Here is a 20,565-nt window from a genome sequence, read left to right as displayed (position 1 = left end):
ATAAGCATGTTTGGCTCTAGGGGGGACTCGAATTGTGTATGGTTTTATATTATTGTGGTGCTGTTTGTTTTTTCTGCGGGAAAATGTCTGCAGTCTGCGGACCACATCTGCAAGCATCTGCATGAGAAGAGGTGAACCAAATGTCTGCAGTCTGTAAAGAGAAGAGGGTTTGTTTTTTTATTCTACAAATAGATCTTCTCAACACACACAAACACACATTTTACACACACAACACCTGTCTCTGATATCTCTCTCCCTCCCTCTACTACCACAACCACCGTCCACCGTCCACCACCACAACCAACCACCACCACTTCAACCACCACCCAACCGAAACCCTAATTTCACCACAACCAAGCACCACCACTTTAGCCGCCGTCAACCACCTCCACCGAAACCCTAATTTCACCATCTTCAAACCTAGTCGATTTGGGGGTTTCTGAAGAGAGAGAGAGAGAGAGAGAGAGAGGGAGGAGATAGATACGGAGAGAGAGAAAGATCCAGAGAGAGAGAGAGAGTACGAGGAGAGAGAGACGGCGGTGTATACGGCGGCAGTGGTGGTGCGGCTGTGTCGGTTATGGCGGTGGTTGTGGTTCCTGTGACAACGGCGGTGATGATGATGATCGATGAAGATGTTGATGAGATGATGATGATCGATGAAGATGATGACGATGATGTTTGATGATGATGATGCTAACAGATGATGACGGCGATTTTGATGGTGGAGGTGACTGGGGGTGTCGGGTGGAGGAGATAGGTGAACGTGGGGGTGGCGGTGGTGGCGGAGATGTGTTGGTGGAGGTGGTGGCGGGGATGTGGGGGTGGAGGTGTGGAAGAAGAGGTAAAGGTCTGTGCCAAGAAGACTTGGGTCAATGTCTGTGGCAAGAAAAGGTCTCGCAGACCTTTTTTAATGAAAGGTCTGCGAGAAAACAAATAAGGTGCAGACATGAAACGTCTGCGCGACGCAGACATAAGTGGCCAAAAGTGCTTCTGGCCAAAAAAACAAACACCACCTTAGGTATCATCTTTTAAACTAATAAGAACATAAATCATAAGTTACATGAATTTAAAAACTAGATGCTCTAGGGATTCAATTTTGGCCAGAACCTTAAATCGTGTATTAAGTGTATGTATAATGGACAATGAAAGTTACCTCGAATCTATTTTACAGATTCTTAAAAAGTTTATCAAGAAAATCTTGAATCCATATCTAAATAATCCATTTATAGCAGGCCTTTTTATGCTACAAGATGGGCTTATTTGGTGAGCATGAAGTAGCCCTAAGTATGGGCTATGAGGACCAAATTTCAAGTAGCCACCTTGAATAGAGGTGCACAAATCGGGTTTTTTTTTCTTTTTTTTTTCTAAAACCCGGGTTCGGGTATGACCAGATTTTACAATACCCGGGTCAGGTTCGGGTTCGGGTCTGGGTATTGACCAGGAAATCCATACCATGTGTACCGAGGTTCGGGTAGGGTTTGGATTTTCTATACCCGGGTATTAGAATACCATATTTCCGGGTAGGGTTCAGGTATTGGTCGGGTACGGTTCGGGTATAGATCGGGTTTTTCGATTATTTTTTTGGCATAAAACATAGAAATATAATGGAAACCTTTATTTATACATATTCGATTATCCGATAGGCTAGATCGAGCTTCTGTTCCACACAAAAAACCCCTTCGAACAACCTCGTTAGAAAGATTGTTGTTAGCGCGAAAACAATTCAACAAAAAAGTTAGTTATGGTATAAATAAACAAAAAATAACAAGAGCAAAACAATTAATCAAAAATGATGAAAAGGAAACTAATAATGCCGATGCCTCCTCCGCTTGCAGAAAAAGATCCAACTTTTTTTGCTCTTTACTTCCCGAATCTCAAACTTCATCTTCTCACACTCCCTTTCAAGCTCAAGAACCCGCTCCCGCATCTCACTCATTCTCCACGGCGCCTCCTGTGCACGAACCACTTCACCCTCGTTTATGTTGCTCATTTGATCTTCATTTTCCGACACGAAAAACCACCCAGCTATCGATGTACGCAGCCTCAGCTGTTCAAAGAAAAGCACCTGAACAATGACCCTAAGCGGAAGCCTCTCGTTTTGAGCCGCATGTGTGCTAGCGTCCAACGATAGCTTCTGTATATTCATTAATCGGCATATTTGCTCTCGTTCGCAGTCTGCTAGCCACGGATGTGCCTGCAATATCAGTATATCATTACACTCAAGTTTATGCAAAATTAATACAATCAAAACTTTTAACAACTTTACCTTTAAAAAGATATCGATTGCGCGATAAATGCCATCGGATTGAGGACGAGCATAGTCGGGAACACCAGCCGCAACCGATTGAAATTTACTTAACTTTAAGTTAACATCAGCAGCCACATCAGCAAGAAACAAATCAACCAGATTAGCTACTGATGTTACAGATGTCAAAGATTGGGGTACATCCTCGAACCCTTCTTCGACTATACACGGAGAATTATGGATACTAGAAGACTCCATAGACATGAAGTAATCAAGCATTCTTTGAAAACAATCGACATCATACAACGTATCTATCGAATTAAAACCTTGGTTTGGTATCAGTACATCGTCTACATGGGCCGAGTCCAACTGGGCTCCAACGCGTCTCTCGAGATTTTCCTTACACGATGGGCTCACGTGTAACACCATGGCGGACCGAAGCAGCCGTATGAGAAACTTAGTGCTGACAATCTTTTTTCGGTTTGGAAGTAACCCAACAATTTCTTCCAGAAGTGCCCTTTGATCGGCTTCTGATGGTGTGTAGACCGGTTTAGAATGGCTTGCATCGTTAAAACTCGATTGTCGGTTCATTAACGGTATGTATTTCTTTGCATAGCCCACGATTGACCCGGATATTATCTCGGGCCTCATCCCGTTTGCTTCCATTGCTTGAATTACGCGTTTGTATAAATGTAGATTAAGAAACGATACATCTTTATACCACCAGTTGTCAGTTAAAGAATCTACGCACGGATTATGCATGCTGTATGTGTTAGGATCCGTGCAAGCTTTCACTGCTAAAGAATCTATGCACCTTGAGATAAGATCAAGCTCTTCCGCATCTGTATAAACTTCCTCACAGCTTTCAAGAGCGTTCATGGTGTCCGACCATGTGGTAAACACTTGGTTTAGAAAGAGCTCGGTTTGTGTAATTAGGTTTTCGTCACCATAGTCATCCGTCATTTGGAGGTAGTCTGCAGCACAGCGAAGGCTGATAACGTTGTGGGATGTGACCTCTAGTTTTACATCATAACAGAATCTGGCTATAAGTTCAAATACTTTAGCTCCACCAGGTATGTCATTAAGATGTATAGCACAAATCGGTCCATCTTCGTTAGGACTGTTGTCGCCTATTAGCTTTGACAACAGCCCACTTCTTGAAATCAAAGGGAACTGTATGAATGTATAATGAGTTCACTTAACGATATGAAACAAAATAATACTGCGGTTAAAGAAAATAGACGATTACACACCTTGTGGAGATTAAAGGATGTTCCTCCAATCTCAATAGTGACATCACTTGGAAGCCCGCCTATACATTGCCTGAAAAGGAACACCAGTGAATGTTACTATGTGTAATCAATGGTTTTCACTACATGTTGTTTGTTGACACGTAGGCAGTGTCAGTGTGCCTTTAACTAAAACATGCTTTCACATGAGTGTAGTGGTTTTAACTAAAAAATATATAAAAGAAAACAAAAAAAAAGAAAGAAAATATGTGATTGGTTAACTACCCCCTCCTCTAACGCTCGTTAACACAATGGCGAAGGGGTGATGGCGCCCCATGCCCTTCACGTCTCCACTACACATAGTCTAATAATCAAGGTTAGCCAAATTTGTTTAAAAAGACAACTTATGCATCTGTAAAACTAAGGCATATATATCCGAATGGTTTGATAAATAAAAGATAATAAAAGAAAGGAAATTCGTATAGGTACCAGGTATGGTCGTCAAGACGAAAAGCATCAGGTTTTGTACCCAGATTCAAACAAGCCATGTGTAAGTTATTCGTCTGAAGTTGAAGAAATATACATGAAGAAGTGAAATAAGGGAAGTATGAGTGATGATTTTTCTGGTAACAATCTTCATTATTTTGAGATCTGATATTCTCTACTGAGTCCGAGTTAACGGGGAAGTGGGGAGTTCGGTTACTCGTTTTCCCAATGCTAAAAATATAAATTTGCAATACATATTTCTATTTTTTTAACGAACAATTTTTTTTAATGGCAAATTTAGATCATTGATGTACTACTAGAGTATTATCGTGCCACCAGCGTAACCATCCGATCATATACATCTCCACTAGGCATAATGTGTATACATCAATTCAGGAAGAAACCCAATAAATATGGAAAACTCTCTTTTGGGAAACGAACCCAAAATCTATTAGGTCCAAAGACTTATCCCACCCTAAAAATACCATTAGTCTATAAAGCAATGAGCAACAAATTTTCTTTTCATGCTGGTACTTGAAACCAATCATTTGTAAAACTAAATATAGCATAAATAACGTTCCAAAGATGGGAACTAACATATTTGTAAAGCCTTGGCAAATATAGAATGTAATTTGTAATATGTTCTATAAAGCCTTGGCAAATATAGAATGTAATTTGTAATATGTTTGGTAATATCCCAAACCGTCTTAAGCTGATGTGTCACTTGTACATCAGAGGTCAAAACATCATTCCATAAATTATAAAACTTTACATTAGTTCAAATAAGTCAAAATATTATACAAAACATTTTAAAGTTTTATGAAAATCCATGGGCGTCTTTATTCCTCGAGCCATCCATCCAAGTCTTCCCGATCGTCCTAGAAAACCTAACATACATATGAAGGAAAATGTTTGTCTGAGTAAACATGGTTTACTCAGTGGGACAACAACAATATAATATACAATTTCCTAACAATATCCACATATATATCAAACAATGTACGTATCACACATTTAGTTAGTCATCTTCAGTGTGTCACATTCAGTAGTTCAGTGTGTGGTCAGTTCACATACAATACATCACATAATCACATTTAATAGTTTACATTCAGTTTTCAGTGCGTCATCTTCAGTGTGTCATAATCTATATTTGCTGAAAGTAATATAATTGTGTATATAAATATATATAGCACATAACCTTGAAGGTCTCATAACCATACAATAACGAATCTAAATCTCCAACTACAAGGTAGTGCAAACCCAAATTCGTACACATAAAGTTGTTTAGAGTCCGTACCTTGATCGCGTAAATCCAAACTTGAGAAAACTATAATGTCTCATTCGACAATAACAACCTACATCGTGGCCGTACTTAACTTATAAGAACGCGAATACATATCGAATATCAACGTTAGATTTTTATTTTCCTTTACTCATATACTTAGAACAAAATCTTATTTTTAAGTAAGAAAGTAATCATAAGTCTTTTATTTTCCAAAAGCGTGTGAGTACATATACATATATACCACACGTATTTGTGAGAGGTGCTGGCGCGCAGGGTATGAGGTGAAGGCGCTAAAGGGCGCTAACGGTGATAATGTGACCAGAAACGGTGTACCATACCCCTTAGCCTTAGTGGGCCCTCAATATAATCAGTTATACAAAATCAAATAACTATTAGTTTTATGGTGATGAACAAGAAATAAACAAAAGGCAATATTCAAAGCAAAAAGTAATCGACTTTAGCAAAAACATACATACATTCCCCCCATAGTCATTGACATCCACCGATTGCTACCAAATTCCGTTGAAAAAATCTGTCAACTTTCTCAACTGAAACCCCCAAATCATCAACAACAAATCCCACCACATCACATCTTCTGTAAATTCATCAACCAACCCCAACACAAATTCACGATATGATTTCTAATCGCATATTTTGAGTGTTGAAAATAAGGTATGAGCCGGCCGGCGGTACACCCAGTGGAGCCGCCGCCTTTCATCGATGGAAGAAACGACGTCGCGCCGCCTCGAAGAGTGAGGATGAAAGATATTGAAGGTATGCCCGGTACGTTAACTGGACTGGCACTCCGTTTATGCCAGGTCATCTTCACCGTTATCTCTCTCACTGTCATGGCTACCACCTCTGATTTCCCCTCCGTCACTGCTTTCCGGTAACTTTCATTCAATTTTGTTATCTTGATGAAAGTATTATTTATTGGGTTTTCTTTTCTTGTACAATAAGATGATGTGCATTGAGGGTAAAGATGTAATTGGTGTTCTTGATTATGTAACTCCTCAAGATTTGATTAAGAAAAGTTGGTTATAGTAGGGATTTATGTTTAATTTTGTGAACAAGAGTTTCAGTTGACAGTTATGTTGAGAGAAACAAGATTTATCCTGTGTATAATGTGAGTGTATATAGATACGCGTACACACGCAAATTAAGATTGCTTACTACTTAGATGTTTTTTCGAACATGTGGATATGAGATATGTCTAGAAGATACACTTGCTATCTAGGCTTCAATTGTTAAATGTAGTATGCAACAACGTATCCTGTCGATTACTGTTATATTTGTACATGATATTCATGTGCGTATCTGCTTGATGGATCGTGTTCAAACTTAAGCTGCAGCCTACAAGAGAGTTTTAAAAGTAGCAGTTTATTCGTACCTGTTCAAGGCATTTTGGACTTCCGAAACTTAAATGAGTCGATGTGTTCTATTACTTATAAGATGACTTGTATCTTAAGTCATAACATAGCTACTTAACTAGGAGCTTTTATGACTATCATTCGATTTATTGGTAAAAATCAACATATGTTAACATATATTTATGCTGAAACTAGTAAATTGACTTTGGATTAGTGGAATGCCTCACGGTTGAATGGATTAGGCATAATTTGCTAGATTTGTACCTCTCTGAGGACATGGTCCAGGATAGGACTTCGTGGAGGAGTAGGATTAAGGTTAAGTACTTCTAGGGGTAGGATATAGATCTTAGCTTTGCTTTGCTTTGCTTTGCTTTGTTTGAGGGACTTATCTTTACAACGCTTTTAAGCGGAGGGTACAGATGTGTCTTAGGGGCTTAGCTTTCCTTATATTTCTGGTGGCCTTTGCATGTTATCTTCATCCTGACTTCATGTCTCTATGATGTTTTATTTACACTATTATACTTGTCCTTTGTTTTCTTAAATTGGTAGCGTACTAATCCTGTATTCTTAGTTCTGTTTAGCCTTTTGTTCTTTGTTGTTTAGATTCCGTGCATGGAACTCTAATTACCTAATAGGGGGATAGTGTGGGATTTTTTTGGGTATGGTTGTTGTATGCTGGAACTACATGATTGGCCATACCTGTCGGCTGGCACGCTACAGATCATTTATGTAATGATGCTAACTGATTTTTTTTACTTCATTTATTTATGTTAAAATATTACATATTCGTTCCGAGTGTTTAGTTATTTGAGTGATAGGGGGAAATTTGTCTTTTTAGAATGAACATGTTAAGGTTTTGGATCAGAGAAGTGGTAGGGCATTTTATGAGCAGGTGGTTATGCGTTGGGACACTAGTTTACCCTTTATATTATCATGTACTTATGATCTTTGTAAGATTTAAACTTTGATTGTGTACAATGTTTTGAAGCATAGGTACACGGATTTTTATGTATGCAATTATCTATTACTAACAATTACAAAGGCGTAAATAGTTTCATTCCCATCCATCTCACGCCATCTCCTACTTCTCCTAACGCCTCCCTTTCCACCACCTCCTGCCAGTTATCCTTCTTTTTTGGAAATAGGGAAACATCACTAGAGCCATATAGATATTAATCATATTCATCTTATCGTTAATGAGATGAATGCTTGGATTTCAAAATTTGGTTTCATTTAGTTAGCGTAACAAGATAATTTGCTTAATGAAAAGTGAGAAGGAAAAGAAGTGATAGGGTAACAGAAGTCTATAACTATTGCCCATTCCATTTCCGTGTCTTTTTCATTCTTATTATATATTTGTATGTCTCTGAATGAGGGGATAATGTATCTAGAGACCATGCGTTTTTTCAAACAAATTTGTTAAGGCGACCCATATTAAGAAAAACAACTTTATTGGCCACACAAGTTTCTATATGTTTTTGTATATACCAATTCCGCAAAACTAATACTGGAATAATATAAAATGACAAAAACACCCCTAATTTTTTTACAAACTAAGTATCGTATAATGATTAAAATTTGAAAAGCCAATTGCACCCTTCTATCATTTCTAAGAAGAGAAATATGCATTGTAATGAAGGATGTTTTAAGAGTTTTGTTAAAGTTAGAATTGTTTTTGCCATTTTATGATTTTCCGGCACAAATGTGACCTCAATTTCTATAAAGAAAACAAGTACATATTTTGCTATCACGTAAGATTGTTATTACAAACGGGTCGCCTTAATGAAAGTTAATACTTGGATAGCCTCCACGCATATTATCCCTTGAATGAAGTATATTTGGATATTAACTGTATAAGATGCTTCAGCTGTTCGTCTTCTTCATCGCATTTTATCTGATTAACTACTATTATGTATGTGGAATTGTGGACTGCAAAAATGGTATTAATTTTTTAGATTTTAAATATACGTGACAACAATGATTATAGATACCTTGTGGCTGCTGTTGGGTTGCAAAGTTTATGGAGCTTGTCATTAGCCATAATCGATGTATACGCACTTTGTGTAAAAAGAAGCTTGAGGAATCCTGTACTCGTTACCATGTACGCCATTGGTGACGGGGTAATACATCATCAATCTTTTACCAAACATTTATTCTCAACTATGATAAGAAATCTAACCGTGAATTATGTTACATATTCTGGTGCAGATCACATCCACCCTTACTTTTGCTGCTGCATGTTCATGTGCCGGGATTACAGTTCTTATAAGCAACGATCTCAATAGATGCGACATAAACCATTGCAAAAAGTTCATGTCAGCAACAGCAATGGCTTTTATAAGTTGGTTTGCTATATCTCCGTCCTTTTTCCTCAACTTCTGGTCATTGGCCGCACAATGACAAAGAGAAACAGTCATCATTACTGATCCCGGTTTTTTTGTTTTTGAATCTTTTAATGGAGTGCAAGCTACAAATCTCAAATTTTGTGTGGTTAACTTATTATATGGCTTTGATTTTTAGATTGGTTGAATCTTTCAAAGGGTAATTACAGGCAGGCGAAGAGGGGTCTCCGCAGCCAGTGAAGGTCACTTAGTTTAACATATATTCTAACGGGGATAAAATCCGTAAATAATAAGTTATATATGTAAAGTGCATATACCACATACATGAACTATCTACAGTTCTTGTTTATTTATTAAAATTAAAATGTAAAAACCAAAAACACACTGCAGTTTGATTATTGGTAGTAATATTAAATTTATTTCTTGGTTTATATTATCATAATAAAGAAAGGCTTCCGATTTGTAAATGAGTCACGTGAAGCACGAAGTCGAAGTTGAATTAATGTTAGGCAAACAAATGGACCTAATACAAAATCCACACTTTTCCAAAGGGTGTAAGGGGCACTCCTTTCTTAGGGGAGTCCTCTCTTTTACACACACCCAATCAGCACGCGCCATATCAACTCCTATTTTAACTCCCTTCACACCCTCAATTTGATGGCGGCACTCCTTTCTTGGGGGACTTGTTTTTTTATTTTTTTAATTAAGAAAATATTTTTATAAAAAATAAAACGTAATTTCATAAAATAAAAAACTACATTTCATTTAATAAAATAAAAATTACATCGCAATACTACATAAAAATTTTAGAAATTGCACAGCCACCCGTACTTGTTAGCGATGTCGCGCTTTCGGGCGAGGATGAACGGCAACATTTCCGGCGGAGCATCGTCGTGCGGCTTGAGGAATGTTTTCATATCTCGATTTTCTCATCGTCTCGCGTTGTTCCGTTATGAGCTCGCGAGCCTCCGACTCTCTTTTCTTCCTCAATTCAATCGCCTCCAATTCCATCGCGTGCCCTCGGATGATGTCGCTTGACGCTTTGAATTGTGCCGCCAACTCGGCCGAGCCCTCGGACGATGTCGCTTGACGCTTGTCTCGCCGTTGTGTTCTTTGTGGCGAGGGGTCTTCGTTCATTTCGGGTATGGAAGGGTCCACGTCAACGGGCTTTCTTTTTTGTGCCGAACATTCCCCTTCCTCACCCAACAATGGGACTTGGGCCCATTTGTCTTGTTTTCGAACGACCTCCCATGCCTCGACATGTTGAAAACCGCTCGGATATTTATCTTTAAATTCCTTTAAAGCGACTTTCATCACGTTGAGATCGCTACACCCGCTTCCTCATGTGCGATCCTACATATTATAAAATAACAAGTGTTAAAAAAATATGAACTTAGTAAACAAAATTAAAAATATACAACGTTAAAAAATATAATTTTTACCGCTTGTTGGTATAGGCCGTTGAAAAAGTTTATTTTCGTCATCATCGCTCGAACCACCACGAGACGGTTGCGAGCCGCGTCCCTTAGATTTTTTCTTGGCTTTGCGGGGTTGGTTCTCCATTGCTCGGTTTAGCTTTGGGTTGTATTTGATAGATTTTTAGAGTATAAGTTTGAGAATGGGTGTGGTAAAAAATTAGATTGAAGTTGGTTATTTATAGTGGTTAAAATTGAATTTTTTTTTTAAACATTTGACTGTTGCCCAACGTTAAAATCTCGATCCTTGTGCAATTTCTTGTGCGGTGAACATACACCGATCTTGGTCCCCGATTTGCCTCACCGTGGGGATGGCGGCGGTGTCCCCGCTCGAGGACTTGGGTCACCGCTTGCCTCCCCGCATAGTGCCCCGTGCACCCTAACTTTACCAAACTATTCTCGGAAACCAAGGCCTGGTAATGTAAACTTTCTAAAAAAAATATTATATAGTACTTAAATATAGTATTAAAATTTATTAATGCTACTTTTTAACGGCAAATTAAAATTTATTAATGCTACTATGGTATGCAAATAAAAACGTATTCCAGTGCCGTTAAAAAAATCATATTCCAGTTATATATAATGGTAACCCAACATTAATAAGCAATCATACACAAAATCTAGAAAAAAAAAAACGATTTGCTTTTTGTTATAAAGTTTATGATGGTGAAAAGAACAATAAATAAAAAGATACAAAGTATATGATGATGAAAAAGAATAATAAAAAAAATACTTGATGAGAGGGCGGTTGGTATGCGGTATTCATTAAACGAATCTGATTGAATTTCGGTTCTTTTTTTATCGACAAATCACTCTATATATATTTTTATCTAATAAATGGAGATCAAGACTGATGTCATATTGATAAATTCACCCAATCAAAGGTAGGAATTTCAAAATAATGATGTAAATTTTCCAACTGTAGCCCTGAATATGCAATGTAAATCTTTTTTTTTTACTTTGTGTGGCAGAACCAAACTTGCTTACGGTCTTCTTTCTAGTAGATATTCCGTTCCGGTTGTGTAGGTATGTTTAGGACTATGACTTATGGTTTTGCATTTCATTTCTCTTAGACCCTGTGTAATGGGGCGTTTTTTTTAAAAAAAATTCAAAAAAAACGCTTGAAAACGCCCATGTACCATTACATGGGGCGTTTTTTTAAGCAAAAAATCAAAAAATGCCCCTTTAGCGTTTTATAAACCACGCCCAACACCCTTTGCTTTGTCCAATCAGATTTCATCCCCCTTGTCCTATCCAATAAGATTTTTTCTTTTTTTTTTCTTTTTTTTATTTAATGCCCCAATAATGCCCAATAATGCCCCATCCCCACTACACCCATTTTTCTAAAACGCCCAATAATGCCCCTTTGCTGACTGGACCGCCACGTGGCGTAAAATGCCCACACTTGGGGGCATTATTTTCCCCTTCCACTACACATGGTCTTATTGTGATTTTAATCTCATGTGTTTACTCTTCAAAATGATGATGTGGCAAATGTTGAGGACCCATCTCCAAGTGCTGTAAGTTTTGTGATCGAATTTCTATCTCTGCAGCTTCATGTGTTTTCTCATATATTGTTGAAACTTAGAGTATCAACTAACAGATAATCTTTTTTATTTTCTAGAAACAAGAAGGTATTCGTCCCAAAATGTTTAAGGTTGTAACTGCAGCCAGTCACCCTGAGTTTTCAACCATGCGTCAGCAGGTACATTAATCATTTTTCAACGTATTTTGTTTTCTCTTTCGGCTCTACTAATTTTGAAACATGACAATGCTAAGTTAGCTTGTTCTTTCAGCGAAATAAATGTTGGATTTTTCTATTCAAATGTTGAGCAAAGAGAAGCGATGTTTGCTGTAGAGAGGCGTGTAGTTGATTAAAGAGTAAAAAAGTTAGCTTGTATGATTCATTACAAAAGTGGGGTTCCAACATATTTGATGTTTTAATTTACATGTTTTAATTTGGGATATTTGATGTTCGATTTGGATGTTTTATTACTAGGAACATTGGATATTTGTTATGATTTTCAAATTTCATAGATGGTTACATTTTTAAGTTCTTCTGGTAGGTATAAAATAGATATAAAGTATAATAAATAAATAAATGTCAAAATGGTGACAATAAGGTCGCAATAGCAAAATGGTGACAAAAACACGGTAGCAAAATGGTGACAAAAGTGGTAGCAAAACGGTGGCAAACAAAAAGCGGTAGCAAAATGGTGGCATACAAACAGAAGAGGTAGCAAAATGGTGACAAAAAAGTTGTAGCAAAGCGAGCAAACAAATGAAAGTGGTAGCAAAATTGTGACAAAAAGTTGTAGCAAAACGGTGACAAAAAGCAGTAGCAGTGACAAACAAACGGTAGCAAAAAACAAAGCTGTAGCAAATAGGTGGCATTACGTGTTTTTTATACCGAAAATTTAATGGCAAAACGGTAGCAAAAGGGCTTTTGCCATCGTTTTACGACCGAAAATGCGGTAGCTAAAACCGAATTCTTTAGTAGTGTAATAAATCAAACCCTACAGTTCAATCCAAATTATTCTTGGTTTGGTGTAAATAGCAAATACCACTAGTGGATTGTATAATATTTTGATATTTAACTAGTGAACGGTTGAATCTTACCTGGTAAAATATTAGATTAATCCATGCTGCATTTACAATATGAAAATCTGCTAAAAGACGAAGAACCAACTACTTCTTATGTCACGATGTTAAAATTTTCAATGTGTGTATATTGCAATATTCATCATTCAATGTATATAATAAGTTTCTTTCTCGTGTTCAACTTTAAAGTTACTGTCTAACGTGCTTTTTCGTAAAGAGTTGAATAAAGTATACTTTGTTCATTAAAATGATCGAGTAAATTCAATACATTCATATGATTTAACCTTTCTAATTAAAAAGGAATATATATTTATTTAATTTACTACAAGTGTCCTTGTTTGTAATAATGAAAGCAAATTTCAATTACCGCTGGTTGGAAATGTTTAGAAGTTTTATGAAAATTTCAGTTGTCTTGTCCTTGTTTGTCTAATGAAAGCAAAGACGTGGCCATTGCATCAATATTATCCAAACCCAAACGTGAATATACGATAACTTTTCAATTATTCGTCCGTGTGTATAAACAGGGTCATGATTTAGAGAGAATGATGAAAAGTATGAGAACGATTTTGATGGTGACATGTGGCATTGAGGTTAAATTACATTAAGGGGTAATATTGTAAAAAAAAAAACTCACTCACATGAACTGGGTGTTCAAATAAGATAAAACGCCATAAGCTATTTTTTTGAGCTATAATTTACAACACCTCAAAAAAACCATTTTTGAGCCATATAGCTCACAGTTAAAACGCCATAACAAAAAAAACTATTATTTTGAGCTATAATTTACAACAGCTTAAAAAACCATTTTTTGAGCCAGAGTGGGAGTTGTGTGGAAAGTCTATTTTTCCTAGAAAATCTAGGAAGCAATAATATATTGACACGTGTCATGGATGTATTTTAACTAGAAGGGCAAACATGTAATTTCATATATTTATTTTATTTTTGGTAATTATCTCAAATAACTTTTTTTTGCATGATCATATGTGTAACCGATTACATGCATGATTTTCGGGATTTTAGTTTTTTTTGAATCCAAATCTATTCCAAATATCACGAACATGAAACACATATCTATATATTATAATTTCGATCATTCTATTCTTCACCAGCGTCGTTCTTATTTAATATTATTTCAGTCTGAAAAATCATGGCTTCGAACACACTTGCTGATGGTGGAGATGGTAATTACAGTTACTTTTGTAGTTTTTTGTGTTGTTTATAATCATGTTTCTGCAAAATCGTCAGTTTGTTCTTGATGCTGTGTTTTAACAGCCAGGGGGGTTGAGGTTTTAGTGTTCAGTGATTCTATAAGGTGACCGATGTTTTTGTAATCTGAAGATTAATTTTTTTTTCTTAAGATATTTCATGGTGTGTTTTAAAATCCATATTTGTAATTTATGTGCCAAACCAGCATCTTTGTTATTGGTGTTTTGTTTTAAAAGTCATACAGGTTCAGGTTTTTTGTGTTTTAATAGTAATGTGTTTTACCAGTTATGTGTTTTAACAGATCTTGAGGTTGTAGTCAACGGTTTTTATAATTTCATTGAATGGTGTGTTTAAATAGTAATTTTTTTAACAGTTATTGAGGTTGAAGTCAATGTTTTTTTATAGTTCCATATTGAATGTTGTGTTTTAACAGTAATGTGTTTTACCAGTTATGTGTTCTGTTATAGTTTCTTCTTGAATGATGTGTTTTAACAGTAATGTGTTTTACCAGTTATGTGTTTCAACAGATGTTGAGGTTGTGCCAAACCATCATCTTGTTATTGGTGTTGTGTTTTAACAATCATACAGGTTCAGGTTTTTTGTGTTTATTGATTCACATAAGTGGGCTGATGGTTTGTAGTCCGAAGATCACCTTTTTCTTAGATATTGAATGGTGTGTTTTAACTTCCATATTTGTAGTTTTTTGTTCTATTTATTTAAACTCTTTCTGAGAAAACATCAGCTTGTTATATGTGATGTGTTTTAAAAGTTATTGAGTTTGAAGTCAATGTTTTTTATAGTTTCACATTGTATGATGTGTTTTAACAGTAATGTGTTTTACAAGTTATGTGTTTTAACAGATATTGAGGTTGTTGTCAAAGTTTTTTTTATAGTATCATTGAATGGTGTGTTTTAACTTGCATTATTTTGTTTTAGAAATGTGTTTTATGCTCATTTTTTGTCATGTGTTGTAGATGCACCTAATTACCAATTACGTGGTGTTGACCAAGTCTCTCCAAACACTGGAACAAAGAGATATATTCCAGATTCACCCTCTTCGTTGACGCCAGCAGAGGGCATGTTATTCGACACAGTTGATGACGCGTATAACTTTTATAAAACTTACGCAGAAGCGGGAGGTTGGACTGTAAGGAAGGGCACACAGCACGAGAACCGTGGTATTGTTATAAACAAGTACTTTTTTGTTCAAAGGAGGGTCAAAAAGACTTTCGACCGGTCGATACTTTAGTCGAACAGCCGTCTGATAGGTGGGTACGTAGGGTACCATCCAAAAGGACCGGCTGCCAAGCTGCGATCAGAATAAAGCTTACCGATGCTAAGAAGTATTTGCTGTATCATTTTACAGAGGCGCACAACCATGATTTTGTGCATGAAGAAGATTTACATCTTCTCAAGGAAAACAGAGGTATTAATCGTGCACACGAAGAGATGATAAACAAGATGTCACATCTCAACATTGGTCCTGTTCGTGCATTTAACATTATGAAGGAAGTGTATGGTGGGTTCAACAAAGTCGGTGCGACCAAAGTCGATTTTAAAAATTTCAAGAAAGAGTTAAATCTTTTTATCGGGGAGTTTGATGCGAAAATGTTTGTCAAGCGACTGATGAGGAAAAAGGAGTTTTTACCGAACTTCTCTTGTGAATACGAAACGACAGACGAAGGTGTGTTGAAGTGCATTTTTTGGGCCGACGAGGATATGAAGAGGAATTATTATATGTTTGGGGACGTTATATCATTTGATGCTACCTACAAGCGTAACAAGTAACGATGAGTTTAATTTTTTATATATTCAATGTGTTTTAAAACCTACTGTGTTATAAATACATTATGATCTATTGTCATCGCTTATTGCGTGTTTTTTTCAGGTATAACATGATGTTTGTCCCTTTCACTAGGATTGATAATCATATTAGGAACGTGACACTTGGTGCTGCAATTCTCGGTTCTGAAACGGCAGAGACGTATAGCTGGTTACTTAGGGCGATCAAGAACGCATATGGGTACGCGCCTCCCGTAATCGTTACTGACCAAGACCCTGCGATGAAAAGGGCTATAGCGGATGTTTGGCCTGAGTCGAGGCATCGGTTATGTATGTGGCATATCATGGATAAACTCACTACAAAGGTCTGTTTTTTATATGATAGGGTTTTCTTTTTTTACATGTGTGTTTTTTACTGTGTTTTAATAATTTTTTTTGTCATACATGCTAAAATGTTCCCTTAGGTCGGGGCTGCCCTGTGTTCAAATACAGATTTCAGGAAAAGATTGTCTGCAGTTGTTTGGACTGATTCTCTATTGCCGAAGCGTTTGAGGCTGAATGGGCTGCTATTTTAAATGATTTCGGTTTAACCGACCATGAATGGCTGACGTATATATACGGGCTACGTGAATCATGGATTCCAGCTTACTATCGCGAGGAATAAATGTCTGGTCTTATGCGGACATCATCTAGGTCCGAAAGCGAGAATCACTTTTTTGGCAAGATTATCAATCCAAAGTGCACGTTGGTTAAATTTCTTAGCCACTTCGACACGGCTATTGAAGCGCAAAGGCACGAGCATCGAAAAAACGATCATGACACTCGATACACCAACCCTGGAGAGTGGAGTGATTTTGTTCTTGAGAAGCAAGCAGCTCAGATATATACCAGAACTATATTTTTGGATGTTCAACTCGAGATTCAACATGCTATTCATCGTTGTACTAGTGTCAGATTAGATGACGTCGGTGATTTCATTAAGTTTTTCATAAAGGATCTCGATCAGCCATGTTCTTTGTTTTTCGAGGTGACATTTTGTTTTACTTTATGTATACATTATTTTTGGTTTTTTTTTAATTATCCATTTTTTTATATGAACTGTGTTTTATGGATATTAATTGTTACAGGTTATGATACGCGAGGAGGATGTTACTGTTAAGTGTATCTGCAACAGGTTTGAGCAGTTTGGATTGTTGTGCAGTCATATTTTTTGCGTGTTACGGATTCTTGATGTAAGGGAGTTTCCGAAACAATATATATTGAGGCGTTAGACGCGTGAAGCTGTTCCAAATAGTTCCCCCGGGTCCATTCTTACGGATGGTGGAGATCCAGATCGTAGTGAGGAGGTTAACCATTGTGTTCGTGAGATTAGTCACGCAACTGAGTATGTTGTGAACAAGTTGATTTCAAGATTTGATAAGTTGTCTGATTTTCGTGATCATATCAAGCAGGTTATGTCAGTCGCTGATGAAGCTCAAATAAATGCACCTCCCAAGACACGACGTAATCGATTTGCTGAACTGCTATGAGTTGCTCCAGAGAGCACGACCACTATCCGTGTTCCAGTTGGTACCAGGTTCAAGGGTTGTGGTTCTCATAAACGCCTTAAATCTCAAAAGGAGCGAGCCATAAGTCAGTCTGGAAGTAAACGTCGTCAATGTTCATTATGTAAAAAATACGGTCATAACAGAGTAACGTGTTGGAGATACACCGTGGCTGTGCCTGAGGCAGGTGCTTCGCGGAATGCTGAAGGTAATGAAGATACAATTCGCGAAGGAGATGCTGCTACAGTTGTTGAAGGTGATGGTCCTGGATCGAACGATGCTGATGATGTGTTTTACACATCTGGAAACGATGCAGATATGGATGATGAGGACATGGCAGAGTAGGATCTTTTTTATCAAAATTTTAAGTCTGTTGCTGAACTATTCAATTTTCTGTTTTATTTTTCTCGTATGTTGGTTTTGGATTTGTTTTTGTTGATTTTAAGACTTGTTGGATTCGACATTTTATGTTATTGTTGCTTTGTGTTTTAGTGTGAAGTTTGTTTTTTTAAATATCCTCCTGTGTTTTATAGGATGCTTGATTTGTTCATGGTTTTGGCATATAGTTTAATTTGTAAAAAAAGTGTTTTAACTGTGTTTAAACTATAAAGTGTTGATGAAATAGATAGGCTGGTTTCCGGATCACAGTTTTTCAACTGTGTTTAAAGTATTAACTGTGTTCCAGAGAAACCATCAGCCTGTTATATGTAATTTCTTTTAACAGTTATTGTGTTTAAAGATTAAAATGTGTTTTAAGTTCCTGAGAATCCATCAGCGTGTTATATGTAATGTGTTTTAACAGATATTCGAAGCTGAAGTCAATGTTTTTTATACTTTCATTGAATGGTGTGTTTTATTGTTCATTATTTTGTTTTATCCCATGGTTATTACTTTATTAGCATGCAGGTTTTGGTATACAGTTTTTTTTGTAAAGCTATTAAATTGTTTTAACTTTGTTTAAAGTATAGAGACTTGATGAAATAGATAGGCTGGTTACCAGATCTTAGTATTTGCATGATGTATATAGGTTGTGTTTTAAGAGGTCATACAACTGTATGTCTTATGTAGATCGAAACAAAGTAACGTTATCGACATAATTTCACAATGTTAAAGAGGTTCAAACTGTTATACTTGACATTTTTATCGACAGGAAACACACACAAAAAAAAAAGATAACTGAACACGCTGAACATATTCTAATTTTTAAATTCCAAAAGATAACTGAACAAAATGTTAAAACTGTTTTTTTAGAACATCCCACATTACTTCAACAAACCACCGCCAACGAAGTGTCTTACGAGAACATCCCATTTTAAGTTACTTATCCAATATTTCAAGGATTTCGTCATAGGCTTTTGCTTCTAGCCTCTTTTTTTCATCGGTCGAGAACTTGTTATATCTAGCAACCTCAGCTTTAACAAAACCTCTGTACTCGTTTGCTTCACTTAGGAGCATCTTCGTAATGTACTTATGCCTGAGATCATCAATTTCTTTGCGCTGCTTGTATGAAATCTCACCCGCATCAGTGCACTGGTTTAGAATCCGCATTCCCAACCTTTTCCAGCTACACCCTTGTATGTTTCCATATGGCGCATCAGGAAAACGCCACAATCGGTTACATTATTTTTTGTACGCCATGGCATCTCCAATCGTACCGGCTCAACTTTACCGATCACCCCGCCCGCTGGATGCCCATTTTTTTCCAAGTACACTGATAAAGCATCACGCTGCATGATAAACAATTTAATCAGATTGTAACACCTCGAATTTTTGTGTCCAATGATGTGTTAACACGTGTCATTTGTTTACACGTGGCATTAATATTAAATAAAGGACTAATATTGACAAACCTTGAAAGTATATAAATTCGAGGGTTATAAATGTCAAACAAGGGTAAATATACTGTATAGTAACCCTAAGTGGTGCTTGTACCTTCAAACGAATAAATCATGGATCGTACGGAAGCGAAACGCGGAAGAAAGTGAGAGATTACAAGCTACAGGGGTTAACTGTGTCAACATGTTTAATTATACCTCTGAGTGACCCTTTAACGTTCCCGAGGCTTTGTAACAGTATAATACACTCACTAGAATGCAATATATAAATTTCGCGAAGTTCCGTTTTAAAACGAGAAAGTTATGATCGAATTCGTATGAGAAGGGTTAAAAGCGTCAACAATGAAAGTTAAGGCTTTCCGAATAATTAATAAACTAACCGGGGACTTAACAATGCGGATAAATAACTCGAGGCCCTTAGTTGTAAATAATCGAGGGCCAAATCGCAAAGTTTACCCCTTCAAACCCGAAAGGTCATAATAATTACAAAAGATTTCGTTATTAATTACCAGGATTTTGTCATAATTACAAAAGATTTAAAAACCCTGAAAATCTAACCTCTCGCGACCCGCGTTATGTTTTGGGTTAAGTTGAGGTGAGCCGCGAGCCACCTCTTATTCGCGTCTGATTTTTAAACATCAGGCGGCCCGCGTTAAAATGTGCCTAAACCTCCAGGCGGGCCGCGTGGGACGCCCAGATGCAGAAACCTTGGATTTTTATGCCTTTTGAGCTAGTGAACGATCAAACCATCAATAAATGAGGCATGGGCGCCCCCTACACGACCCATAACACTCTAGGCCACCTGCCCATCATCCATGACCAGCTGTAGACCAATGTGTAATGATCTTAAGGCATTTTGAACACTATAAATAGGCATGTTTGGTTCATAACCAACACACACCTCAAACACTCAACTACTGATCATTCTAAGAGCTCTCAAGCTTCTTCTTTGTTCTCTAAGCAAGCCTAAGCTTCTGTAAGTCATTTAGATCCTTTGTGGTTCAATTTTACTTAGTAATATAGCTAAAAATCAAACCGTCGTAACTACGGTTTGACTTCTAAATAAATCCGTAATGGCTCAGTCTTATGACGGATCAAAGGTAGTTATGAGTTGGTATTCATGTGGGTATTAAACCTCTAAAAGGGTTCCCTCTGATCACCACTC

The 20,565-nt window shown here is 36.9% G+C and overlaps 3 protein-coding genes across 3 annotated transcripts; 2 read left to right on the top strand and 1 right to left on the bottom strand.

Moving 5' to 3' along the window:
• Positions 1–1,728: 1,728 nt before the first annotated feature.
• LOC110906116 (BTB/POZ domain-containing protein At5g03250) lies at positions 1,729–4,166 on the bottom strand. Its single transcript, XM_022151400.1, has 4 exons — positions 3,964–4,166; positions 3,499–3,568; positions 2,267–3,418; positions 1,729–2,194 (listed from the first exon to the last, which is right to left on the bottom strand). The coding sequence occupies exons 1-4, from the start codon at positions 4,020–4,022 to the stop codon at positions 1,805–1,807; spliced, it is 1,671 nt and encodes a 556-aa protein (XP_022007092.1). The 5' UTR covers positions 4,023–4,166; the 3' UTR covers positions 1,729–1,804.
• A 1,477-nt stretch (positions 4,167–5,643) lies between these two features.
• LOC110904448 (CASP-like protein 5A2) lies at positions 5,644–9,136 on the top strand. Its single transcript, XM_022150295.2, has 3 exons — positions 5,644–6,134; positions 8,603–8,735; positions 8,824–9,136. Exons 1-3 carry the CDS (start codon positions 5,920–5,922, stop codon positions 9,013–9,015), a joined length of 540 nt encoding a protein of 179 aa, XP_022005987.1. The 5' UTR covers positions 5,644–5,919; the 3' UTR covers positions 9,016–9,136.
• A 5,044-nt stretch (positions 9,137–14,180) lies between these two features.
• On the top strand, positions 14,181–16,027 carry LOC110907616 (protein FAR1-RELATED SEQUENCE 5-like). The gene is made up of 3 exons (XM_022152569.2): positions 14,181–14,214; positions 15,214–15,386; positions 15,452–16,027. Exons 1-3 carry the CDS (start codon positions 14,181–14,183, stop codon positions 16,025–16,027), a joined length of 783 nt encoding a protein of 260 aa, XP_022008261.2.
• Positions 16,028–20,565: the final 4,538 nt, after the last annotated feature.

Source organism: Helianthus annuus, chromosome 14, assembly GCF_002127325.2.
Source record: "Helianthus annuus cultivar XRQ/B chromosome 14, HanXRQr2.0-SUNRISE, whole genome shotgun sequence".
Classification (NCBI taxonomy): Eukaryota; Viridiplantae; Streptophyta; class Magnoliopsida; order Asterales; family Asteraceae; genus Helianthus; species Helianthus annuus.
Note: the sequence above shows the minus strand (reverse complement) of the source record. Positions and strands in the feature narration are given on the sequence as shown.